The 27,980-nt window shown below is 42.8% G+C and overlaps 1 protein-coding gene across 8 annotated transcripts in view; it reads right to left on the bottom strand.

Moving 5' to 3' along the window:
- The window catches only part of SLC44A3 (solute carrier family 44 member 3), a 93,961-nt gene that overhangs the window by 33,343 nt on the left and 32,638 nt on the right, over nucleotides 1-27,980 (bottom strand). For 7 of the 8 annotated variants that reach the window (XM_024751205.1, XM_024751207.1, XM_024751206.1 and 4 more), the window contains 4 exons: nucleotides 25,878-26,064; nucleotides 15,004-15,169; nucleotides 4,215-4,371; nucleotides 1,614-1,700 (listed from right to left, as the gene is read on the bottom strand). In XM_024751205.1, coding sequence (XP_024606973.1) covers nucleotides 1,614-1,700; nucleotides 4,215-4,371; nucleotides 15,004-15,169; nucleotides 25,878-26,064 — 597 coding nt within the window. The remainder of the gene's footprint in view (nucleotides 1-1,613; nucleotides 1,701-4,214; nucleotides 4,372-15,003; nucleotides 15,170-25,877; nucleotides 26,065-27,980) is intronic. The other variant, XM_024751208.1, reaches the window with a different exon arrangement.

Genomic DNA, 27,980 nt, shown 5'->3' with positions numbered 1-27,980 from the left:
GTGGTGGTGGTGGTGGTGCTGTTGCTGGTGGTGGTGATGGTGGTGGTGGTGGTGGTGGTGCTATGGGCCCAGAACCCACCTTTCCTCCTCCTCACCCATTTCTTCCCCCTCCTGAGTGGTGGTCCCTGCCTCACCCACAGGGAGCCCCTAGGCTTCCATGGGGCAGTGAACGAGGGACATGGAAAGAACCTGAATTTACATAATACAATGAGGGCACTGCAACTCAACCTTCAGTTCTTAAAGGGCTATGTGGACAACATATTAGTATATCAACGGTCCCACTGCTTTTGTCTTTCTCATCTGTCTATATGTTTCTTAGCTTGATTTTCATGTAAGTATATTTTATCACAGTACTTTTTTGTAATGCATCTCAAAATCTTTGTGGAATAAGTTGGTATCTGGATCATGTGCACAGAGTTCTAGGAGAGAGAGGCTGGCATATTATACTGCAACAAGACAGTCATAGAGTTTGGCCTGACTTTGCTACAGGACCCACCATTCTGAAGGTGCCGTGGTATTTTACTGTGTTTTATACATACTGGCTTGAAGTGATCCAAGTGAAAACTAAATACACTCTAAAATGTATTCCAAGATTCTTAAGAAGAGCCTTAAATATAGGGTTTTACTACAAGACGACTACAGTCTCCCCAGAACAATGAAAGATATTCTTAATGCCACTTACAAGACATTAAACATAGATGGCCTCATTAGTCCCTTTACTGCTACTGGCAGATTTATTGGGAAGAGGGGCAATAATAAGAAGTACTTTTCTAAGTGAGACAAAGTATAAAACAGCCTGCTGACTTATAAAAATAATGCTTTGTGTAAATTTTACTAAGGGTTATTAAAATTTCCTAAATTATCTACAGAAAAATAAAACATATATTTAAATTTCCATCAGTTTGAAAGACTCAGGAGAAAAAAAATCTGAAATTCAAACAATCACAGTATGCAAGTTTTCTGATTTTCAAAGGAGTATTTATAGCTTGAAAGGGAAAGGCTGGCAAAATATATAAAAATTAGGGAGGCAATTCTTTTCCTATTTCAGGAAAATTATAGTTCTTGGAGAAGACAGTGAAAATTAGCTCTCAGTTGATACACACGCCTTGTGTTAGAGTTTCTAGAGCCCCCTCCTCTTTTTATTTCTGAAAAGAGAGACACTTTTCTTTCAGAATTTGAAGAATGGCATTAATGACCTAAAGTTCTAAGGTAAAGGTCTGCAAACTACAGCTGAGGAACTAGATCCATCAGACACAGAGTGCTTCCCTCTGGCCAGAGCTAAGAATAATTTTCACATTTTAAAAATAGCTGGAAAAATTCAAAAGAAGAAGAATATTTCTTGATACATGAAAAATACAAAATTCAGATTTCAGTGCCCATAGGTAAAGTTTTACTGGAACACAGTCAGGCCCATCCAGTTACACCTTGCCTATGGCTGTTTCTTGCTGCCGCGGCAGAGCTGAGTAGTCGGGACCCAAACTGAATGACCCAAAAGCTGAAAACTTTTACACAATCTGGCCTTTACAGAAAAATTGGCTAACCCCTGACCTAAGAGATGATGCCCACTGGCAGGCCCCTCCGTGTGTCCCTGGGGCACGTGGCAGGAGACATACCTGGTTGAAATGGCACAGGCATTTGTCAAGACACCGGAAGCAGCAGTAGCAGCATCGGGACACGCAACTCGACCAGGCACCGTGCTGCTGGGGTCAGGTTAAGAATGAAAGGATCAGTGTCAGAAACAACACAGGAAAGAGGTAAGCAGGCAGTTTCTGTGAACATACCGTGCTCCTACTTGGAGACGCACGTACCTGGGGAAGCACTGCAGCAGTTCTCGCTCGGTAGAGAAGTTCTTCTATTCTGTATATGCTACTCCTACTACTAATTATTATCATTTCTACTACTGGTGAGCACGATTTCTCTCCTGTGGGCTTACCTGTTAGGACTGCTGTTAACTTCAGCAGAAAGGGAAATGGGTTAGTCCATATTTACTAGCAAAGGTGAAGTAGACCTCCTGGTTCTAGTAAAAAAAAAAAGAATCAATCTCTCTTCCCTCTTCACCTTCCCCTAAGTGTCTTCAATTATAAACTCTGCTTTTTCAAACCAAAGTCTGTATTCATGAAAACTTCACATCCCTGAGACAATAAAAACTAATGCACTGTAGATACTAGTTACGTGTCCACATAAAAAAAGAGTCAGGTTTAAGTTTTTTGGAAATACATCCTATAGTGAGACTTTCAGGGCTAAATTTTCAGGGATAAATTAGTCCTTCGAAATATAACTTGAACTTGTGTATAACTCAGGAATGAATAATTTAACGAAACTTGTTGGGGGGAGGGGTGATTGAATGTGCCCAGACCCAGAGTGGAGGATCCCTGAAAACAATCCTGAAATAGTTCTCTTTGAGGACCCCAGGAATAACTCAGCCTTACATGGACATTTTCTTGTCTCAATGTTAATTCAATTGGATGAAATTTGACCTGGATACTTTTCAGCCTGGCCATGGTTGTAAATAAGCCACTTAATGTAAGAAGGGTCTCACAGTGGCCGTGTGAAATGTTTAACTTGTAGGTACAGTATGGGGCTGTAAAGCTGCTTAGGAAGACCTTTTTTTTTTTTAACCTAAGAAAGGACACACACACACACACAAAAAAGGGACACATTTCTCCAACAGTGACACCACTAAAAGGGAGTTTGGCCCCTTAGTCCTTACGGGATCTGGCAAGTGATAAATAACCTTTTAGACCTCTGCCGGAGAGGATGACCCAGTAACTTCTCTTTCAGATTTATGGAGGCTGTTTCCCCAAAGAATTTAAGGTGTCTAGCTCTAGGGGAGATAGTTAGTCCCCTATTGCTCATTAATTTGTGAGTATCTATTACTAATGCATACATATACCTGTAATACCTAAATACGAATATATTTAATATATATAAACTATATGAATATATTTAAAACAAAAAAGCTGCTCTGGTCTTCAAGAAATCCTTCTCCTATGTTTCCTAAGATTGAAGGATCAATTTCAAAATGCAAGAGCTGGAGTAGCTTGATTTGCCCTGCATGTGCAAATGCTTCTTCAAGTCACAGACATGTAGCTAAGCAGTACTTCAACAGAAATACAAGAAAATACTCCCTGATCAGGGGCAACGGTTTAGCATGCATTTCAAGATGAGGAAGCTAGATAATTTTATGCGAAATTCAATCAATTGTTCCTAATTAATTACTAATCTTAAATCTTGATTACAGACTTAAATATCAACAATTCAGATTTCTGCTTAAAAGAGCAAACAAAAACAATTCTAAAGTATAATTATGAACCCACAGGTAAAACTTCCCCAATTAACTAAGAGCACACACGTATACCTAAAAGGTTGGACTCATGTACGTTTGAGAAACTCTGACCAAGTCACCAACGCTGAGGTGGGGATGGGGTCGAGATTAACATTGTGTGAGAACAGAAAAGTTGGGGAAAATCCAACCTTCCCTTGTTTGGCAGGCCAGAAATACCATGAGAACAGCTGTTTTCCTGGTGTTTTGGTTTCCACTGCCATTCATAACCAAATGTGCATGGAAATAAAAACCAGGGAGGAGAAAAAACCCCAGGCACAAAAGCTCCACAGTTTTCTGTCTTTGGAGCTGAGATTGAGGTCAGCTTGCCCATTTCTAACTATCAAGCACGTGCGTGTGTGTGTGCACGCGCACGCACGCACACACACACACACACACACACACACACACACACACACACCAGCAACTTCCCAGGTCACTGTCCAGAAAACACAAAAGGTGGGGAATATTTTAGCATTAAAACAGAAACAAACAAACATTATTCTTATCTTATAGTGTATTTTTCTTTCTTTAAAAAATAAAGCATGATAAATGTCCGTAAAAACTTGCTTAAATTGCATGGTAAGAATTCCTCCCATTTGTTCAGCATTTAAATAAGAAGGAAAACCAGCAAACTCAGAGCTATGCCCTCTCCACCCCACCTCTGCCACCACATTGGAGAAAATCCAACAAACAAAGCTATGAACAAAACAGGGACCGGGACAAAAAGATTGCTGGGGGTGGGGGGATGGGACCTGAAGAACACTAGAGCTTTCTGAACGGCCACTGGCACAGGTCACATTCCTGTCCCGGGACCCAGTGTAGTTTTCCAGCGATTAACTTTTCTGTAACCCAAACACGGAGCGCACTCTGTTTTAGGGTGCTGCCTTACCTTCTCTTTCAGAGTGTTATAGATGTACATGAGAACGGCTCTTGGCATCCTCACCACAGTGATTAAAAATGACCCTTTGACAACTGTTCCCTGATGGTAGCAGAAAAGAATGGAGAGAGATGAAAGGATCGGGCGATCAGGAGGGTCATTTTTATTTCTGGGAACAGGAGAAAAAAAGACAGCATTTAAAAAACACTATTTAGAAAGAAATGAGAAACTTCTCTCTGGTTCAAATCATCTGTGGTACTAACAATTTAGAAAGCAGGGATGCCATCCGCATTTGGCAAGTTTTTTACACTCCTTGGTAGCTAAGGTTAAATGATTTCTTGGATGAAGTTAATTCCATTTGGTGGCACTCAATGTTACAAACATGGAACAGAAAATTAAAAAAAAAAATACTGATGAGTTAAACAAGTTTTCCTCTTTACCACGCCTACCACCTCCACCAATCCATTAAATTGCGTACTGATCCCATTTTCATTTTCAGAAGTTTAATTATATAATGGTCCCCAAGGTTTAAATTACACACGTGCATCTGTAAATATTGCCAGTATTAGCTCGGTGATGAAAATCACCACCAAATCACATGACCAAGATTGGCAGCCAGAGAGGAACCAGCTTACAGCGAAGGGAGGAAACGTTCTGGCTTTCACACAGCTCCAAGCTCCTGAAACCCAGCTGATTTCTGCTCTGCTCTGTAAAGGTCACTTCACTGTGAATCATTTACCGGACTTGTCATGACAAAGCTCTCAAGAATGCAAAAGTCAGTTTCACAGGCAGGAAAAAAAGTGAAAAAGAACAGAATGGGCATATCCCCTACCCAAGCCTGAAAGATGAAACAAAGGAGGGAGGGCTGATGCAACCCCTCCCCCGACACTGATGCCAGTTCTAGAAAATGAGGCCCCTTCCGAAAAGCCACTTCACTGATTCCAAGTGAAGCTTGCTTTCTTCATAATGGATTATTCTACAACTTGCTCTGGTTGCTAATAAGTCACTATGAATTCAGGTTTTGACAAGAATCTAGGTTTTGAGGGAAGAAAAGGAAATTGGCCAGAAATGTTTCAAGAGTTGGCAACAGCCGTATTTTGCTGTTACTTAAATCATCCAGGAAGGAATAGAGAATATGAAAGTAATATTGCGAGCAGAATAACTGCAATCCAGTTGTGCCACAAAAAGGGCGATGTGTGTTTCAACTCAATATTGTTGAAAATAGGAAATACCAGGGAAGCTATTGCTGATATGAATTCATTTAGATCTGATAAACTAGAAAAGTAGCACAGCCAGGAAAATCTGACACATTTTTTTTTCCTTTTCCTCATTCTTTTTTTTAAAAGGAAGAATGTTTACTTTCCCATTTAGGAGATGGATGTGCCTTAGAACGTATTATGGTGCTCAAGAGGGGATGCAGAGAGAAGAAGGCAGCACCTGCTTTCCATCTGGTAGGGAAACAAAGGATTCACAGGCCACTGTGAACTGGGCCTTGGGGGCTGGTCCTCCAGGTACTGAAGTTTGGGGTTAGGCACCTGCTTTCCAAGGCTTTGCTTGGATGGGATTATCCATTTCAGGACGAGGAGTGTCTGCACTGTCTGGACTGCCCTCATCCATGTGGCATCCCAGTGATGGCTCCAGCAGCTCCAGGGCTTGGCTGGAAGAAGATGTAGACATTCCAGAAGCTGAGTTACCACGTGAGAGAGAAAATCTGAAAAGAAGGCCAGCTTGTGGAGCCAGGAGTCACTCAATACCCGCCCTGAGAACTATAACGCCACCCTACAGGGAAAGGTCAATCAGTGGAGGGTCTTGGAGTCCCCGCTTTCTCTCCCTAGACCTTTATTCCATGTTCAAAGGTAACATCATCTTATCATCCCTCCTCCGCTATGCATGTAGCTGGGGCCTTCACCTCTGTTACCTTCACAACCAGCAAAAACTGCCTTCAGGAAGAGGCTCTGATTACACCTGGTGAAGCTTAAACTGAGACTTCACCGTATTTTGAGTACTGGCGTTCGGGACTGCAGTGCAGCGAGGGGTGTATTGGGCAGCTCAGTGATGGGCTTGTGAGGATGCTAGGGCCTCCCGTCAGGCCTGTGCCTCTGTCTCTAGGGAGTACTACATGCTGAGCATCTTCCACTGGGTTCTGTGGGTGGTGGCAGTAGGAAGACCCCGGGCAGTGTGAGAGAGCAGGAGACTCGAGGATGCGCCCCACACGCCTAGCTCCCCTACTTTTAAACTTGTGGCTGCTGAGTGCTAAAGGTGCCTGGCCCTGTGCAGTGGAGCCAGGGCCCCAGGACACTGCATCAGCTCAAGTCACTGGACAAAGCATTTAATGGTTCCATTCATCCAAGTCTGTAGCACCTCTGGGTCATGGTACATAAGTGCTGTTTTGCAACTACTGTTTGCTGGGACAGTAGAGCATAAGTCGAATCCAGCAACTTCGGGGTCCTAGACGCACGTTTTAGCTCCAGTTAGATCCAGCCTAGTGCTCACTGAGAACTCTTCAACAGTATGGAAAATTCATTTTGTGCTATGGCTCCTGGACAAGGACTGGGCTGCACAGGATGGATGGATGGCCTCCAATGTCAACCTGGTCCTGAGCAAAGGAACATGGTGTGTCCCTGCAGAGACCTTGTCCTTTCCTGATATTTCTTTCAGCAAAACTACTGCAAGATGGGATTGTGATGACTGTGGGGAAGCTGTGAGATTCATCTTTCCAGTCTCAAAGAAAATGGAAGCTCTTTGCTATGAAGAACAGGTCCTTGGCAGCTCTTCTCAGGGTCAGGAAACTCATCTGTCTCCTACCTAAATTCCTTAGGCTCCGCTGTGATTCCACTTCTTCACTTCCTCCTCAGCAAATCCAAAGCAGCTGGAAACCATCTTTTGTATAGTTGCAAACGATGAAGTCATGCCTCATGCATCCCTTCTCCAAACTGAGCGGTGCTGGTTCCTTCCTATCACATCTCAGCCACATCTTTATGGCTCTCAGTTGACCCCTCTTCAAGCAAATGGTTGTAAGAGGGAAATTACATAGGTTGCCCATGTCCTGGTACTTGATGGTCTTTGTATGAACTCTTCAGCCCTCTTACTGCTTAAATGAATGACAGAGATGAATGCACTCTGGCTATATTTAATTCTCACCCTGAGTGCAGGCTAGAACATGAGATTAAAGAATTGTGAGCCCTGAGATAAAGAAAAACCTTGAGGTTTCAAAATTAGCACACAGTCAAAAAGAATGCAGAACTCTTTAATAAATGAAATAGTAGTGCTAAAAATAAATCAGCATGCATTTTACTTTGAATTAGTTTGTTTATTTTTATCAAATATATGAAATATCTTAAAAAGTCAAATAGTACTGCTAGGCATAACAGGAAAAACAACAGTTTTCTTTCCCCACCACTAATTTTCTCTCCCTGGAGGTAATATTTTAGCTGTTTCTTCTGGAACTCACCCTCACACTTCTAAATTACTTGTTCTTACTGCTATTTCTTGATTTTTTTTTTTCAGCCTCAGAGACTGTCAACCGACTTCCCACCATGGAAGATGCAGGTTTTATTCTCCTACACAGCCTAAACTCCCCAACACACTCATTTTCCCACCCTTCTTCTTCTCAACATAATTACACTGAAGTTTTTAATGTTTTTTTTTCCAGCTTTATTGAGATATAATTGACATATAACATTATGTAAGTCCAAGGTACACAATGTGTTGATTCGATCCACTTATATATTGAAAAATGATTACCACCATAGCGTTAGCTAACACCTCCATCACCTCATATATTTAACCATTTCTTTTTTGTGGTGTGAACATTTAAGATCTACTCTTTTAGCAACTTTCAAGTATATAATACAGTCTTATTAAGCATAATCACCATGCTGTACATTAGATCCCCAGAACTTATTCATCTTCTATCTAGAAGTTTGTACCCTTTAACCAGTTATCTCCCCTTTCCCCTACCCCCAGCCCCTGGTAACCACCATTCTACTCTGTTTCTGTGAGTTCAGCTTTTTTAGATTCCACATATAAGTGATATCATCCAGTAACTGTTTTTCTGTGAATTATATCACTTAGCCTAATGCCCTCAAGGTCCATCTATGTTGCTGCAAATGGCAGAATTTCCTTCCCGTGGCTGAATAATATTCCATTATATATATCACATCTTCTTTATCCATTCACCTTTCGATGGACACTTAGGTTGTTCCCATACCTTGGCTACTGTGAATAGTGCTGCAGTGAACATGGGAGTGAAGGTATTTCTTCAAGATAATTTTTTTATTTCCTTTGGATATACACATAAGAAGTGGGATTGCTGGACTGTATAGTAGTTCTGATTTTAATTTCTTGAGGAACCTCCATACTGTTATACTGCTTCCATAATTGCTGTACCAATTTACATGCCCACCAACAGTGCACAAGGGCTCCCTCTTTTCTACATCCTTGCCAATAGTTATCCCTTGTCTTTTTGATGACAGACATTCTGACAGGTGTGAGGTGATGTCTCATTGTGGTTTTGATTTGCATTCCCTGATGATTAGTGATGTTGAGCACATTTTCATGTGCCTGTTGGTTATTTGTATGTCTTCTTTGGAAAAGAAGTTCAGTTCCTCTGCCCATTTTTTAACTGGATTTTTTTTTTGTCTATTGAGTTGTGTGAGTTCTTTATATATTTTGGTTTTTAGCAGCTTATCAGACATACAATTTGCAAATATTTTTTCCCATTCCATAGGTTGCCCTTTCATTTTGTTGACTGGTTCTTTTACTGTGTAGAGATTTTTAGTTTGATGTAGTCTCACTAATTTTTGCTGTTGTCGCTTGTGCTTTTGGTGTCATATTCAAAAAATCATTTCTAAGACTGATGTCAAGGAGCTTTTCCCTTATGTTTTCTTCTAGGAGTTTTATGGTTTTAGTTCTTATGTTTTAAGTCTTTAAACCATTTTGAATTAACTTCTGTGAACAGTGTAATACAGAGGTTTAATTTTATTCTTCTTCATGGGGTTATCCAGTTTTTCCAGAACCATTTATTGAAGATATTAACCTTTCCCCTTTCTGGGATCTCAGTTCTCTTCTATTGATTTATGGGTCTATTTTTATGCCAGTACCATACTGTTCATATAGTACCATACAATACTATAGCTTTGTTGTATAGTTTGAAATCAGGAAGTATGATGTCTCCAGGTGTGTTCTTCTTTCTCAGGATGGTTTTGGCTATTTGGGATCTTTTGTGACTCCATACAAATTTTAGGATTCTTCTTCTATTTCTGTGAAAAATATAATTGAAATTTTGATAGGGAATGTATTAAATCTATAGATGGCTTTGGGTAATATGGATATTTTAACAATATTAATTCTTCTGATCCATGAACACAGGATATATTTCCATTTGTTTGTGTCTTTCTTTCATCAGAGTCTTGTACTTTTCAGTAAACAGATCTTTCACCTCCTTAGTTAAATTTATTCCTATATCTTTTATTGTTTTTGATGCTATTGTGAATGGGATTGTTTTCTTTATTTCTTTTTTAGATATTTTGTTGTTAGAGTATAGAAATGCACCCATTTTCTGTATGCTGATTTTGTATCCTGAAACTTTACTGAATTCATTGATTTAGTCTGTTTTCTGATGAAATCTTTAGGATTTTCTATATATAAGATCATATCATCTGCAAACAAAGGCAATTTTACTTCTTCTTTTCTGATTTAGATACATTTTTTTCCCCCTTTTTTCTTGCCTGATTGCTCTGGCTAGGTCTTCCTGTACGGTGTTGAATAGAAATGGTAAGAGTGGGCACTCTTGTCTTGTTTCTGATCTTAGAGAAAAAACTTTCAATCTTTCACCACTATGTTTTAGTTAATGTTTAGGGTTTACATTATCAGTACATAAATAAAATAAAATCAGTACATAAAAAAAAATACAACTGATCCAAACAGTGTATTCTGATTATATTTCCTTTTCTGTACAACTTTTGGTTTTTCCTTAAGTTAATAATGTGTCACATTTTTTATTTGCTTGGTTTTCCATGGACTTCACCAAATGCTTCACCAAAGTATAAATGTTTTCTCCACATATTCAAACAACACATCTGATATTCTCTCAGTTTGCTTTTTATTTTTCCTTGGAGACATCCCTCCTGGAGCCCACTGCTCTCCAGCTCCTCCTTGGACTGGTTGTGCTCTATACCTGCTGACTAGCTACCCTCCTGGGGATTCCCTTCTTTTCTTCACTGTGTTGGAGCCCATTTCCTGAAACTCATGTTTTCCTCCCTGGCTTACTCATTAGTTTCAGTGGAGAAAGGATGTGGGGAGGAAATCTTTTGGGATGTTGTATGCCTGAACAGGACTTTATCCTCCTTTACCCTTGACTGATAGTAGGAGTAGGTCTAGAATTCTAGGTTGGAAATAATCTTTCCTTAGAATTTTGACAGCCTTGTCCTACTGTCTCCCTGCTTCAGAGTTGCTGTTGAACATCAGATCTCATTCTAGTTTTTTTTTTAAGTTTAACTTTACTTTTTATTCAAGTACAGTTGATTTACAATATTAGTTTCAGGTGTACAACACAGTGATTCAATATTTTTAAAAATTATACTCCATTAAGGTTATTATAAAATATTGGCTGTATTCCCTGTGTTGTACAATATATCTTGTAACTTATTTATCTTATACATAGTAGTGTGTACCTCTTAATTCCCTATCCCTACCTTAACCCTCTCCACTTCCCTCTCCCAAATGGAAACCACTAGTTTCTTCTCTAAATCTGTAGGTCTGTTTCTGTTTTGTTATAGTCATTCATTTGTTTTATGTTTTAGATTCCACATGTAAGTGATAACATATAGTATTTGTCTTTCTCTAATTTATTTCACTAAGTATAATCCCCTCCAGGTCCACCCATGTTGTTTCAAAATAGCAAAATCTCATTCTTTTTTATGGCTAATATTCCATTGTATAAATATACCACATCTTCTTTATCCATTCATCTACTGATGGACACTTAGGTAGCTTCAATATCTTGGCTGTTGTAAATAATGCTGCCTGAACACTGGGGTGCATATATCTTTTGGAATCAGTGTTTTCATTTTCTTTGGATGTATACCCAGCAGTGGAATTGTGGGATCATATGGTAGTTCTATTTTTAGTTTTTTTTTTTTTTTTAAATGAAGCAATTATTTAGTCTGTAATTAAAAATCGCAGCAATTTATTTATTTATTTTGCGGTATGCGGGCCTCTCACTGTTGTGGCCTCTCCCGTTGCGGAGCACAGGCTCCGGACGCGCAGGCCCAGCGGCCATGGCTCACGGGCCCAGCCGCTCCGCGGCATGTGGGATCTTCCCGGACCGGGGCACGAACCCGTGTCCCCTGAATCGGCAGGCGGACTCTCAACCACTGCGCCACCAGGGAAGTCCTATTTTTAGTTTTTTAAGAAACCTCCATGCTGTTCTCCATAGTGGCTGCACCAATTTATATTCCCACCAACAGTGTACTTGGGTTCCCTTTTCTCCATGTCCTTGCCAACATTGGATATTTGTGGTCCTTTTGACTACAGCCATTCTGACAGGTGTGAGGTGATCTCTCATGGTTTTGATTTGCATTTCTCTGATGATTAACAATGTTGGGCACCTTTTCATGTGCCTGTTGGCCATCTGTATGACTTCTTTGGAAGAATATCTATTCAGGTCTTCTGCCCATTTTTAAATTGGGTTCTTTATTTTTTTTGATATTGAGTTGTATGACTTATTTATATATTTTGGATATTAACTCCTTATTGGTCATATCATTTACAAATATATTTCCCATTCAGTAGGTTGTCTTTTCATTTTGCTGATGGCTTCCTTTGTTGTGCAAAAGCTTTTAAGTTTAATTTGTTTATTTTTGCTTTTGTTTCCTTTGCTTGAGGCGATAGATCCAAAAACTATTACTATGGCTTATGTCAAAGAGTGTTCTGCCTGTTTTCTTCTGGGAGTTTTATGGTTTCCAGTCTTACATTTATGTCTGTAATCCTTTTTAGTTTATTTTAGTATACAGTATGCATAAATGTTCTAATTTCATTCTTTTACATGTAGCTGTCCATTTCCTGGCATTACTAGTAAAGAGACTTTCTTTTCCCCATTGTATATCTTTGCCTCCTTTGTCATAAATTAATTGAACATAAGTGCATGAGTTTATTTCTGGGCTCTCTATTCTGTTCCATTGATCTATGTGTCTGTTTTTATGCCTCTGTAGCTTTGTAGTTTTGAATACTGTAGCTTTGCAGTACAGTCTGAAGTCACGGAGTGTGAAACCTCCACCTTTGTTCTTTTTTTCAAGATTGCTCTGGCTATTCGGGGTCTTCTGTGGTTCCATATAAATTTTAGGATTATTCGTTTTACTTCTGTGAAAAATGTCATTGGTATTTTGATCAGGATTGCATTAAATCTGTAGATTGCTTTGGGTAGTATGGACATTTTTACAGTATTAATTCTTTCAATCCATGAACACAGGATATCTTTCCATTTATTTGTTTCATTTTCAATTTCCTTCATCAAAGTTTTATAGTTTTCAGTATATAGGTCTTTTACCCATTCTAGTTCTTGATATTTTGCCTGTGATCTGTTATTCTCTGTAAAGCTTCTGGGATCTTCTCTTTACTCATGTCCTCCAGCTCTGGGAAATTTTGATAATTTCTTCCCTTCTTTTTTCTTTGTTCTCTATTTCTGGAACTCATATTAGTCAGATGTTGGGTGTCCTAAATTAGCCTCTGATTTTTTATCCTTTTTCTCCCATTTTGCATCTCTTTATCTTTTTGTTCTACCTTCTGAAAGAGTTCTTCAGCTTTATATTTTAATCCCTCAATAGAAAAATATCACTTTGCAATCATATTTTTAACTACAAAGAGGTCTTTCTTGTTTTCTCAATATTCTTTTTTTTTTATTCTTATTTTATGGAAGCAACATTTCTTGGTTCTTTCTGAGGATATTATAGTTGTCATTGTTGTAGTTTTCTTCTGCTGCCTGCATTGTCCCTATTTTCCCTAAGTTCTTTTTGTTTGTTTGTTTTGTTCATTTTGATCTTTTTCTTTCACTAGAGGCTCCTTCTAATGTTTAACAATCACTGGTTATCAGTTCACATTTAAGAGTGAGGCACTGAAAAGTGAATTAGAGGTTCTCTATGAGGGTGACTGCTGACCGGTGAGTTCCACGACCTGGTTCAGAGTCAGGGAAACAGGCCATTTCATTGGGGGACCCCCACATGGCACCATCTGTAGGTCCTTTCTTTGGGTTAGACAATTTCTCCAAAGAAGAATCCGATAATCTCCTGCCAAGGAAATATCAACCTGGCTGTCAACATCCTGGAGGCTAAGCTGTGGAGTGTGGGTTGGTAGTAGGTAGAACACTATTCAGTATTTAGACTTTCACTTGCTCCCCCTTCTTTCAGTGCAGAGCCTTGCCCAGCCTCAGCTGTGCCAGATGCCCCACGTCCAGACCCTCTCTGATGACTTCTCCAGAGAGCAAAGCTCCCGTCTTGTCTTCTGCCGGTATGAAGGAGGGGCCCTGGGGCCCAACTGCTCCTTAGGAAGACCTTTTTAAACTAATCTTTGGAAGCACATTTTACACTTGAATTCCTGAGCCTCTCTAGGTTTTTGTGGCTCAAACCAGCCTCCTCTCCCACTGAATGCACAGAGATAGGGAGATATTCACTTCACTGGAATTTAAATAAAAAGCTCTCATTGAAAATGCTTTGATTTTGTGGTACTAAAATAGCATAAAATCACTGCTGTCAGAGAGATATGACCTGCTGGCCAATTTGGTTAGAATAATCTCTGCTCCTCTACTCAGGAGTAAGCAGCACACATCACCGCCTCCAACGGCTCAAAGGTTCTCAATGCCAAGGGCTACAGCCCTTTGTGCATTCTATGGGCTCTCTAATGATGGAGGCTCCCAACAGCACCTCTGTAATAAAACCCACAGTACTCCTTACCATCAGGAGGTAGTTGCTCAATGGCAGGAATCATCCCTGGTTGACTTTCTTACCCCCACGAACCCTCATGTTTTTCTGCTCATTTAGGCTGAGAGATTAGAGGAAGATCAGCCCCATAGGAGTAAACTTCCTGTTCTGAGTCCAACCCTGTCATTCTACTGGCCGTGTTCTTCTTGCCTGTGGCTTTATCTTTGCCTCATGGAGAGTAGCATACACAAAAGAGGTAAAGGGTTGAGATTTTGTGTGTGTGTGTGTGTGTGTGTGTGTGTGTGTGTGTGTCCTCAATTATTTTGATGATGAGGTAAAGGAGGATGAACACTTAAATAAGTATCATAGCGAACAGAGAAGCAAGTAATTAATTCACTAGCACTTAACTATATGAACATGAATTATATTTTATAGTCATGTACAATTCCCTTAGGATTAAAAATTGTTTTTCAAGAAAACATTCTCCTCATTTTGCATAGGATGAAATGAAGCTCGCAGAATTTACTGAAGTGTGCTCCAAATAGATCAGTAATGTTTTTAAAGTTTGAAGTCAGTAAGAATGGATATTTACAGGAGAAGTCAACCCCTTTCTTTTGGATATCTTTCAGTTCTAAGCGGTACAAATACTTCCCTGTTGGGCTTCCTTCTGGATTTTCTAGCTTAAAGTAAAAGAGGTTGGAAATGTGACAGATTTAAGATATAACATTTCTTTTTACTACCAAATGAATATCCTTCCTAATTTTGAGCTTGGTCTTTTACTCTTGCCAATCCTTTTTGAGAGGTCATGTCAAAATTTCAAAATATCTTTTGAGATACACACCATGAAGCACATAGACAAATCAATAGGAATAACATGCTAGACCTACCTGTTGAAATAACATGTAACCACTGCCCCAGCTATAGTCATTTGCTGGCATGCAAGGATGAATTCACTAGTCCAGATGAGGCCAATTAAATGGTACCACCACATATACCGAATGCCCGAAAGAGGCTTATATTCCACTTGGCCGCCTTCGATGACCTGTGCAGCTCCTAAAGTTTAAAACACAAACATGCTTTATACCTATGTTTTCCTAAGTATGGAAGAAGGTTCAACAGGCCATGCTTCCTCATACCTGGGCTTTGGCATTACACAAAACACAGATGTCAAAGTAAAGTTTGAAATACCCACCATAATATAAGATCTTCATAGCAAAACTAAAAATTGAGAACACACATTTAACTTATGAATAATATTAACAGGGATAATTATGATGACTGATTGGCAGGCAATCTGCAAGACACTTGACCTATACTCTAACACTCACCCCACTTTACAGATATGAAAACTGAGGTTTGGAAGAGTCAAGTGACTTTTGCAAAGTCTCATTGCTCACGACTGGTGGAGGGAGAATATAAACCTGGACACACTGGACTCTAAAACCCATGGTTTTTCTGCCACAACACTTAGTGGTGCAAACAAAACTTATGTTGATGGAAGCACACAAAGCCATTAGGACTCTGTTATAGAACCTCACTTCACCAAAAGTTTAGACTTAATAAAAGAGACAAGGATCTTCATTTTTTCAAAGGGATTCATTTCAGATTTCATTTCAAGAGCAAACTCTTCTAGGACACTTAAAATATCTACTGGGCCTCAGTGTTAAGCTTCTAGGTTCAAATCTCAGCTTCACCCCTTTTCGGGTAGCTAGGGGCAGGTTATTCGGCCTCTTGGAGTGTTAGTATCCTTATCTGTAATACCCATATGCTGGTGGTAGTTCAAGAGAGAGTAGAGTGGGATTACCTGGTCAGTGCTGGCCCAAAGAAATATCACTACATAAGTGATAACGATTTTTATTATTATTATTAAATTTCAGGAGCACAACACTGTATTAAACCGAGGCCAGTGGTGTAACCCCAGCAATGCAATGCCATTCACTGGTTATACCCTGCTTTATTTGCTCTCATCTAAAGAAGCCTTTGAATTAGCTCTGCAATTCCATTCCATTTGGATCTAGTAAAACCAAATCCCAGTTCTGCAACTGCATTTGATCTCTAGATGTCCTCTGCTGTGTATTTTACATAAACTACTGTAAGAAAGAAGATGGCACTTCGGTCTTTGGCAAAACCTACAACTTGAAGAAAATTTAAAGATAGTTTTATATTTCCTTTCACAGCTATCAATTGCTCTTAGGTTCATAATTCATGCCTCTTTAGACATTCACAATAGGGTCTGTGCAAAGGAAGTGGGAGAAGATAATCACGCCGTAGAGCGAACTAACTCCACAGACTAAGGCTGGTCTTAGGAACTCACGCTCTGTGTGCTGCTGAACAAGAGTCACATTGTGAGAAACAGTGCAGCAGCTTGGCTTACAGAGAGAAGTTAATACTTTACTGAACAGTGGGCTCATTCTGGCTTGGAAGCAATTTCTGATTCAGGTAAGGCACTGATCAATGGTTATGCTTTTCCAAAATGGGTGTGTTTCAGAAAAGCATTCCCAATCCCAAACGAGGTGACCCCTCACAACTTAACAAGCAAGTGTAGGTAGATCAGGTGAGGGGAGACTTGGAGAGCCACTCCTGGACTAGCAGAAGTGATGGGGCCAGTCAACATGCACACTGATGCCCCCACAGGGTCACCAGTGATGGGGACAGACTACAGTTTGCAAGAACAGGTCTACAACATCACACATGGTTCGGGGGGTGGACGACGTTTCCAAAGAACAGGAGGGATGATTTCCTTGACAGACAAAAGGCAAGTAAGTACAAAAGCCCTGGGTGCTAAGGGGGGATTGTCTCTCCTTGGGGCTGCCCTGTACTGCCAGGGGCACATTCACATACATCCCAGCTTGGCACACTGATGGCGACAGTCAGCAGGTAGAGAATGGCTGAAGGGATAAATCATGATCCACGCAGGCCTTCACACCCTTGGCATTCTGCACAGAAGCAGAATTCATAAATTATTCTTGACTGCCTACTTGTGTTTGAACATCTTTAATAGATGTTCAACAGATGATGAAGCCATCATCTACTTATTTTTCTGGTTCCATTATACCAGACTATTTAAAGGTTTTCCTTTAGGACAGGGGTTTTCAACCTCTCAACGTAGCAACTGGCATTTTGGGTCAGATAATTCTTTGTTAGGGGCGGGAGGGATGGAGGCCTGTCCTGTGCATTGGTAGGATGTTTAGCAGCTTCCTTGGCCTCTACCCATTAGATGCCAGGAGCTTCTTCCCTCCCCTCCTCCAGTTATGACAACCCAAAATGTCTCCAAACATTGCCAAATGCCAGGTGGGGGACAGAACTGCTGCTTGAGAACCACTGCTTTAAGCAAACATTCTCTGAAGAATCAGGCCCTCTGGCTTCAGGAAGAAGCTTAGGGTGGGGCAGGCGTGTTTATGCGCACAGGACTGCCCTCTCCTGGATGGCTGGGTCGGTGCAGGCAAGAGCCTCATCAAAATACCAGTTGCTTGGTTACTAAGGACCATTACAATATAGCTACCACTAAGTGTAGCTAACGGGCGTGGGAACTGGATCCCAAGATAAGATTGATCTAGGGGGATGGTGGTGGAAAGGACGTTGAACTGGAAGAGGGCTTGGTTCCAATCTCAGCTTTGACGTTTGTGATAAGCAACCTGGGCCTCGGTTCCCTTATTGTAAAGATGAAGTGGGAAGACGAGATGAACTCCAGGGCAGTAGTTATACAGTGTGAGAGTCAGGCAGGCTGAGATTCACATCTCTGCTCTGTCTCCTAATGGCGGACCAACCTCAGGCAAGTTATGAGGTTGTGGGACATTTTAAAATCTCTGTTTCATCATCTGTAATCTGAAGACACTAATACCACTCCCTTGTTGATTCCATCTAGTCTCACGGCTCTAAAAGCCATACACGTAGCTGTTACGAGGATTAAACAGGTAAGTGCTTAGAACAGTGAGTACAATATAAGGTTAGCTATGGTTGAGGTACAAGTAGATATGATTCCAGTTCTGAAATGAGCAAATATTTATTTAGCATATACTGCATGTTAGAATTATGCTGGACATGAGCTATCAGGGGAAAAGATGAAAAAGGCAAACACAAAAATCAGAAAGAAGATATCACCAGAGTGAATATCACATTTGCTACATTAGTTTATTCATCTCCCCTTCATCTGGACTGTTTATAATTCCCCCTCCAACCTCTAAGAGTTTTTTCCCATCCTCGCGCTCAGTCAGTGGCCTCACTTCCGGTTTCTCTGAGAAAACTGAAGCAATCGGAAAATCTCTGCTAGCACCTACCCCCCAACTCTACCCCTTATCAGCATGTGTCCATAATCAGACCCACCCTTAATACGATAAACTGTCTGTGATCCTAAGGCCAACCTCTGCACTAGATCCCCTTTCTTACCTACTTGAAGATATCACTCCAGAAATTTTCCCTCTCTTTCTTGCTGCATCAGAATATTCCTCTCTACTGAATCATTTTTAATCACCTCATCACGAACCCGTGTCCCCTGCATTGGCAGGCGGACTCTCAACCACAGCGCCACCAGGGAAGCCCCAAAACCCTACTTTTTGACTCCCTTTCGTCCTCCAGCTTCCTTTCTATTTCTCTGTTCCTATTTACAGCCGAACTTCTAAGACTATTATTCTTTCCAATTCTTTTTTCTCCACCTTTCTCTTAAACTGCTCTAATCCTGATCCAGCCCCCCACGCTTCTCTGAAACTGCTTTGTTTCACTTCCATGTTGCTAACTGCAATGGTCAATACTTAGTTCTTATCTGATTTGTCAGCAGCACTTGACACATTGAACCCTTCACCCCAATTCCAGGACAGCACATTTTTCTCCTCCTGCCCACTGGCTGCTCCCTTTCAGTTTCCTTTCTTTATTCTTCCTCATCTCCAAGACCTCTTAACATTGACATGCTCCAACGCACAGTCCTTGAATTTCTTTTCTATCTACACTCATTCAAATCTCATGGTTTTAGATACTATTCATGTGTTCCCCAGTTCCCAAATGAGATCTCTAGCTGGCCCTCTCCAGAAACTTCAGACTCAAACAGCTAACTCCCTACTTGACATCTCCATCCAGCCGTCTAAAAGGCATCTCAATGAACACAACTAAAAAAGAACTTCTGTTCTTCCCTGAAAACGCTCCGAAGTCTTGTCCCATCTCAGCTGATGGCCATCCCATCTTCCAGTTGCTCAAGCTAAAAAACCTCAGTTTTATCCCCAACTCCTCTTTCTTTCACACCCTTCATCTAATATCAGGAAATCCTTCAGAATCTGATACGTCACACCATGTCCACCATTACAACCCTGTTCTAAGCCACCATCACCTCCTCCCTGGAGCACTGCCATGAAATTGTAAGTCAGATCATGCCACTATGCTGCTTAAAATGCTGTAATGACTTCCCATTTCAGAAACAAAGTACCTATAATGGCCTACAACGCCCCAGGATCTGACTCTGTGCTCTCTCTGACACTCACCTGAACCATTCTCTCCCTCGATCAGGTCACTCTCACTGAATGGGCCTCCTTGCTGTGTCCCCAGCACCTCTCCCTCTTGCTGTTCCCTTTGCCTAGAACATTTTCCCTTCCTTTGCTTAGTCTCATGGCTCTGCCCTCACTCCCTTCAAATGTTTGCTCACAAATTATCTTCTCAACAAGGCCCTCCCCAGTCACTCAATTCAAAATTGGACCCCCCTCCTTAAGCATTTCCTATTACTCTTCTCTGCTTTATTTTTCTCCTTACCACTTATCAACTTTTAATATACTATAAAATTCACTTACTCATTTAATGCCAATCTCCCTCTAGCTTCCAAACTAGAAGGAGAGCTGTATCTCCAGCATCTGTAACAGGGTCTGATATAATAAATGTTCAATAACTATTTGTTGAATGAATGATTGTATGAATGAATGAACCAACCTTCCTCAAGTAATACATCCTATCATAGAGATTTGAGACAACTTTCTAGAAGTCTTCCTAGAGATCATCATTATATCCTGGAGGAAATGCATCATGCAGCTAGCTATAAGTCTGGGTATTACAAGCAAGCTTTAAAGCATTTTGAAAGACTGAGGTGATACTGATATCATATTAATGATCAATGTAAATGGCAGTTTCTCAAGGGAGGCAGTCCAGTTGGTTGGGATAATTTCCCAAAGGATGCAGGCCCGACTTAACAGGGTTCTATGTTCTGGCACATTCTGTGCACTCGGCCTCTTCCAGCAAACGGGCTCAGTGTTCTGCTGACACCCATCCTGCCTGTGCCTCCTGCTGGCTCAGCTTCTGCGCTGACAGCACGAGGGTTAGGGCAAAAGAGAAGAAAATCTCATTGACAGCGCACCTGTGGTTCACCTAGTTCCTTCTGTGTATACATCTCATTTAACACAACATTGATGTGAATTCACTTCCTGACTCAGCACACACTTAACTGAACTCACTCAAGGGCTGCGCACTGACCGCAGAGACAGAAGGAAAGAGACACAGTCCAGGCCCTCCAGATGTTCATTCTCTTGAGGGAAGACAACACACACGTCATTATCTTGCATTATTGTTTTTTATAGACCTTATCACTACCTGACATAATCTATTTACTTATTTATGCTCTCTTTCCCCACTCACTAGTACCTTTATCTGGTTCACTGCTGTATCTCAGTACCCAAGCCACATAGCAGGCATTTGAGGACTATCCGTTGAAAGAATGAAGAATATAAAAAACTCAGGGAAAAATGAAGAAGAAATATCTAAGTATGCCCGGGCAATTTAGAGGAGATTTTCCAAGAAATATATTACTCAAAACAAATCTTGAATAATGACTAGTTTTCCATGAAGTTTGGGGGAAAAAGTTGGGGTGAAAGTTAGGAAGAGGAGCAGATTCTAGACAAAGACCACAGCAGGTGCAAAGGCACCGAGAGGTTCATGGAGATTGTTTTCCCTCACATTTCCCCACAAGGACCATAAACTTCTGAAAAGCAGGGGCTGTTTTAAATTTCTCCTGAGAAATCTCCCTTCCCCCTGTTCCTAGGACAGGACTGGGCCACTAGGAAACTTTCGTGAAATAACTTCAATTATCTTCTAGATCTCTGATAACTTAAAAAAGGACAATTTTCTTTTAGACTGTGTTCTCAAATATACCATGCAGAGCAGAGAATAAACCACAAAGCTGAAGCCAGTGCTAGACATTGTCTAGTTGACATTAGTTCCTAATATAAGGAACACATACTGTCCCTTATCTGCAGAGCAAAGCTCTGGTCCCATCTCAGCCTCCTAACATCATTATGAGGCAGCCTGGGGAAAGCACCATTTTCCCACTGTATAAAAGGAAAACAGGAAGCCCAGAGGATTAACATACAAGGAAGGCCAAAGCCATCCTGGATCCCAGGTCCCTTGACTGGAGACCCTCTGTCTGACCTTGCTGCCTCCTTTCCAAGCATGGTCCTTTGCCTTTAAACACGCTGAGCACATCCCTGCGATGACCTCTTCTAACTGCAGTACCACTGGGAGAGAAAGCCCCCCCCTTCCCCAAATGGGCCTCTTTCTTCTACTGTTCCGACTGTGGGGCATCCCAACCACCTTATGGTAACTGGGCGTCATCAGATCAACTGGGCTCTTTCCAACCTGCCAACTGCACCTACTGGATTCCCAAAGTTATTTCCGTTTTCCTGTAACTACTATCTTCACTGGATTAAGTAGTCACTGTCACATTGCTGGTGGCAGACAAGTCCCAACTGACTCGTTACCGTCATTACTGAGGGCCTGGTTATGCTCTACTGAAACAATCCTCAAACAAGCCAGAGTTTGTCAACTAGTTAAGAGACTGATTAACAGTCACTAGAGAAATAGCTCAAAAAAATGGCAAAAAATGATCAACCTAAAGTTCACTTTTTCCTGGTTATGCTCTACTGAAACAATCCTCAAACAAGCCAGAGTTTGTCAACTAGTTAAGAGACTGATTAACAGTCACTAGAGAAATAGCTCATCAAAAAAATGATCAACCTAAAGTTCACTTTTTCTGCACTCTCTTTTCTTTTTTACACATTAAAATATTAACTCATTTCAATCATCTGACACAATAAAAGTCTTACAGTATTTACCCACTGAGGACACCCCACAGCACTGGGAACATTGGGTGGAGACTGAAGAGAGAGCCTGAGGGTCCTGGGACTTCCTGAGGGACATGAAATGAGACAGGCAGGTGCTGTGCAGGCATCTCTCACCACCCAGATCACCTGGGCACCTGCTGAAGATCAAAACACGCAGCAGATGACCTGCCCAGGCCCAGAGCCCATCGTCCTGGCCCTGCATGAAAAGGCTTTTGAAGTCAAAGGGAGTTCTGTGCACCTGGGTCAGCCCCCAGGTGAGTGGAAAGAAGAGGCAGGTGGCCTAAGGGGACGGCGGGTCTGGTCTCTATGACGCCCAGCCCCGGGGAAGGGGGAAGGCAGTCTCTCTGTGCGACACCCTCTCCTGTGAAGCCGAACATCAACCTGCCCACAGACCCCTACAGTAGGTCCTGGGCACCCGGTTTCCTCTTCTTGCCCTTCAACTCCTCTCACTTTTGCTCAATTTGCTCCTTCCACAGATAGAGAAGGGCTGTGCTTTAATATGTGACCCTCTGATGTGTTGCCTTCGGCCCTACAGAGCAGCCCATTCTCTCCCGGCCCCTCCTCTCACTCCTGTGGCTGAGGCTGTTTAATGTCCCCAGGCCCTGGGCCCAGCTGGGGCCGAAGTGGGGGAACTGAAGGACAGCCCTACTAGCAGCTCACCCCCAAGTTGGCCCTGGGGCGTGTTCCTCTCCAGCTATATCCCCAACTCCCAGGACCAGCTCTCGCCTTGTCCCCTGTGAGCAGGCTCCCTCCTGAGCTTGGACATGACCCCACTAAATCCCCTTTGCCTTTTTCTGTACTTTCCGATCTTCTGGTAATTTCCAGCCCATCCTCTGCGAAGCCTTCCCTGACTCGCAAAGGGGGTTGGAGCCTGTGGTGCTCCATAGCTCCCCAAATTTCTCCTCTTGCGATGCTCATCAGCCTTTGCCATCCGCACCGTGGGGAGAGGCCACCACTCTTCCCCAGCGCCTTGCCAGGGCCTCGTCCCCCCAGTGCTCACCTAACGTCTGTGCATTAAAGAATGAAAGAACGTGTCCTGCTCCAAATCATTGAGGGTTTAACCACAGAGACAATTCCCTTCACCCAGACTCATAGCCCATAATGACAGCGGGGCGGGCAGCTGTACCCTGGATGCTGGAGTAGGAAGGTCCCTCCCTGGTCCTGAGCTGTACTTCCCAGGGCCTCACCTCTCCTCTGTGATTGTTTTTTTTTTTTGTGGTACGCGGGCCTCTCACTATTGTGGCCTCTCCCGTTGCGGAGCACAGGCTCCGGACGCGCAGGCTTCGCGGCCATGGCTCACAGGCCCAGCCGCTCCGCGGCATGTGGGGTCTTCCCGGACCGAGTCACGAACCCGCGTCCCCTGCATCAGCAGAAGGACTCTCAACCACGGTGCCACCAGGGAAGCCCTCCTCTGTGATTCTTTAGGGCGAGGGCCCAGCACCACAGTCTACCACCAGGGCGTCAAGCCCTGCCACCTCCTGCCACACCTCACTCCCAGCCTGATCTGGCTTTAGCTTCTGGCCCTGTCATGTTGCCCTCTGGCCACAGGTCCCAAACACCACATTACAGGCACAGCTTGCATTCACCAGCCAGCTGCTGTGGTCACAATACTGCTTCAACTTGAACAGACAAACCTGAGGAGGTCTAATTTGATCTCCTAGATTTGTATCCCAGACACGAGGGACATGTGACGTGGTGGAAAGAGCACAGGCTCTGCTCTAGGGCTCTGGTGTCAGTAAGAGCCATCACACTTTCTAGCTGGACCTTCAGCAAATTGCTTTCTCAGAACCTCAGTTTTCTTGCCTGTAACTTGAACATAACAACACAGGCATCGAAAGGGGGTCGCGACACTTAAAGGAGAGAACATAAGAAAGCACCTAGTGCAGAGCTTAGAATTTGGGAAATTTTCAATAAATGCTTGCTTTCCTGGAGGCACTGAAGCCATTGCTTCCCTTTCCGCCAGGACTAAGACCACATCAAGGGAATGAGCTGGAAGATGCTTGTTCAGTGTTGCCCTAGTTAAGACTTCCAACTGTCCTGCAATTTCTGTTCTTTCATCTTTTCTTGGTAACAGAACCTCTTATTTTTAGGCTGTGCATGGCCGCCACCAATGAAATGACATTTCCTGTCCCCCCTTGCACAGAGGAGTTGCCATGTAACTGGGATTTGGCCAATGGGTGTAGATGGAAGTGTTGTCATGACTTCCCTGCTACCTTCCTCACAGCCCAATAAGACAGGGTGGTTGGAACTCGAGTGTCTATTTCAGCTCTGAGGTGGAAGCAAGTGGTAGGCTGTGCAACAAGAAAAAAGGTGCGTGGGTCTGTGACCTCTGGCAGCCCATGCTGGCATGGGGTCTCCTCCTGTGGGCTTCATTTACATGAGAGAGAAACTGCCTGTCATCTTGTTTAAGCCACTGTTTTGAGGTTTCTGTCACTCTCACACAAAACTCATCCAGATTGATTACTCTCCTGTAAGCAATTTGAACAAGGTGCCCTGCTGGATAATTATTTGAAGTGCATTGCAGGCCTTCAGCAAGCTTCCAGAGACCCCCGACAGAAGAGACTGCCCCTAGAGCATCTCTAAGCTGGAAACATGGGCTTTCAAGGGCTTGGACCTCCCGAGAGCTGGCTGCCCATCCTGAAGTAATCTCCATGGGGTCAGCTGACTCCAGAAGAGAGGTAAGAGAACCTAGTTTACTAAGAATCTACTACATGTAGTTATTCCTACATATACAACTGGAGCCTACAGGGAACAGAATAAACTTGATAAACATTAAGAAATTATGTTAGCCTGTTGCTTTGACATCTGCTGTGGTTCTTATCTGCCTGGTGAGAGTCTCCAAAAGCAACTTACTCTTTTGTACTCACATCAGAGTATGAGTTTGGGCCTTAACTAAATCAAACTGAGCAGCGAGTGAGAGAAGATCTAGAGCAGTATCACCCAAAGTGGGGGCCACAGACTAGTGGCCTGGGCTCACCCTGTATGTGATTAGTCCACAGTGAGATAAGGAGCTTGTGCCAGAAGTTAGGTCCGCTGCATCACTAGGCCTATCGTCTCATTCTGCTGACTTTTTTTTTTTTCACAGCAAGACTTTCTTGATGGAGGAAGTGATGGAGGGATACACATTCTGGCATAAGCTCCTTATCCGGTGTCAGACACCCCTTTGAATAGCACTGTTCTAGAATGTGGCTGCTCTCTGACAGGGATCCAAAAAAACATAACCCTACCACAAACCAACTGAATCAGAGTCTCCGAGGATGGGGCCCAGGCATCTGTATTTTAGTAAAGCACCATAGCTGAGTCTGAGGAATATCTCTGGTGGAAAGCCACTTTATAGATATGACAGCAGAATGGAGGGTAGTATTGTCTTCTCAGGAGCAAAGCGATGTGAACATCTGTGCACACTTGCTTTAAACTTAAGCTTGTTCTTCTGAGCACAACGTTTTAACAGTGTCTTTCCTGGGTTCTTTTTTTCACATACTGATACAAAAGAGGAAAAAGAATTTCCTGCTTTTTCTCCCATGACAGAGACCCAGGCACTGTCACTGTTGGCATCAGATGCCTTTAGCTGCATGGGAAATTCGGTCCTTACAAAAACAGGCCAATGGTTCCAGAATGGTGAGGCCTTCCGTGCACGACTCCAGGGTGACGGACCCCACTCCCACTGCCCTTACCTGCAGTTCCCAGGCTCAGGAGCACGGCCACCCAGGAGACCCAGAAGAAAATGAGGATGGTAAACGTCCACAGTGGCTGGAACAGCAGGAAAGGAGAGTTGCTGATGGCTTTATTTGTGACTCGGAGAAGTTCAACTGTCAATTTTATTCTCTTTCTGAGGACAAAAATCAAGACGAGCAGAACTGCCTGGTGAGAAAGGGGTTAAATTATTCAAAATAATGAAGAACTGAGAAGAGCTGAAAACAAACCCTAATATTTTACTGACATCTCAGCAAACAACTCTTTTAAGATAGTTACTCCCTACTTTTATTATAATAGAAGAGCCATATTCTCAAATACTAACTGAGCACCTACTATGTGCTGATACTTATGCTAGATCCTGCTGCTACAACAGTGGACAAGACACAGCCCCCGCTCTAAAGGAGCTTGCAATCTGGTCAGAGAATGAGAGAAAACGAGAATAAGATCCTCTGGGGTCAGGGAACCGTCTATTTCTTTTTCCCTCCACAGCACTCAGTATGCTCAGAGAATGCTGAAGGACGGCAGAAGGTCAAGGGGACACAAGTATGAGGGAAGAGGACAGTGATCGTGCCTCAAAGCAACCTTCTGTGCCTCCTCCTCTGCTGGCTTTGGCCTCCCTGTATATAAATATCATATTAAAGAAACAAACCTCCCTCTACCCTCACACCACGGCCCAGCCACCGTCATCTCTCATCTCCTTCACAGGCGAGCTTCTTCAGGTACTAGTGCGCACTAGCCATCTGCACGTCCGTACCTGCACTCATCCTTCAGCTGCCTGTAAACCTCCGGACCCCAAGACTCTCCTGAAACTGCTCTCCCCAAGGTCACCTCATCTGACCTCCTGAATGTCAAATCGCACGGAAACATTCCAGATCTTGTTTGACCTCCGCATGGTGTGTGAATCTCTTGTCCCCTCCTCTTTTCCTAAAACTTTCTCCTTCGACTTCTGTGACTGCTCTTTCCTCTGGCTCTCCTTCTACTTCTTCAGTTGCTGTTTCTTGGGATCCTTTGGGCGGTCTCTCCTACTCCTCTGTGGTTTTAGAATCCTTCTTAGATGCTGATAACCTTTAAATAAAAATCTCCAGGGTCCAGTGGTTAGAACTCCACGCTTCCACTGTGGGGGGCACGGGTTTGATCCCTGGTTGGGGAACTAAGATCCTACAGCCAATTAAAAAAAACATCTCCAGCCTCACCTTTTTCTAGGTGCTGGATGAGTAAGCACTTCAGTTACCGACCAGGTGTTGGGTGTCCTATAGTGTGTCAAACTCAACTTGTCCTGAACTGAATTCATTATCTTCATACAAAAACTTATTTCCCCTGTATTCCCTACTCCAGTGGCCCTAATTTTCCTGGACTGTCCAAGAAAAAATCAGGCTCCTCTCTTGCGTGCTTCCATTTTATCCCATACTTACCCTACTGTAGCACTCAACATACTCTACTGTAGATGTTTATTGTCTGCATTTCACATTACATCAAGCTCCTTGAGGGCAGGGCCATCTGTTATTGCCAAGGACTGGCACAGTCCCAGCGCACAGCACAATCTCAATCACCTTGGACTCAGTTTCCCGATAGAGCTCTCAATCTATCCTCTCCTCTCTATTCCCACGTTGATGCCACAGCTCAAGTCTCAACATCTCTCACCCAGACCCCAGTAGCCTCTGTACTACCTTCTGCTTTTAATCCCCTTAGCCCCCTACCCCTGCCTCAATCCCTCTTCCAACCCAAGCTAAACGGATCTTTGTAAAAGGTAGAGTCAAGGATATCATCTCCCTGCTCAAAATCCTTCAACATCTCCCCAGAGCTCCTGGATAAAGATCGAAATCATCATCACTGTAAATCAGGATCTTCCTGGCATGGTCCCTTCCTGTCGAGGGAACTTTCTGCAGGCTCCTCTCTTGTCTATGTGACCCCTCCCATGCTACTCCCTTGGCCTAAGATGCCCTTCCTCTTCCAGCTGGGCTTGGGCATTGCTGCCCCTCAGGGACCTCATAATCAAGTGGAGGAAAGTCAGAGGGTAGTGGGATAAACTGTGCAAAACTGCTCCAGGGGTTGGGAACAGGGCCTCCTGCCATAGCTGTGGG

Source organism: Neophocaena asiaeorientalis, unplaced genomic scaffold (genome assembly GCF_003031525.2).
Source record: "Neophocaena asiaeorientalis asiaeorientalis breed wild unplaced genomic scaffold, Neophocaena_asiaeorientalis_V1.1 scaffold147, whole genome shotgun sequence".
NCBI classification, from domain to species: domain Eukaryota; kingdom Metazoa; phylum Chordata; class Mammalia; order Artiodactyla; family Phocoenidae; genus Neophocaena; species Neophocaena asiaeorientalis.
Note: the sequence above shows the minus strand (reverse complement) of the source record. Positions and strands in the feature narration are given on the sequence as shown.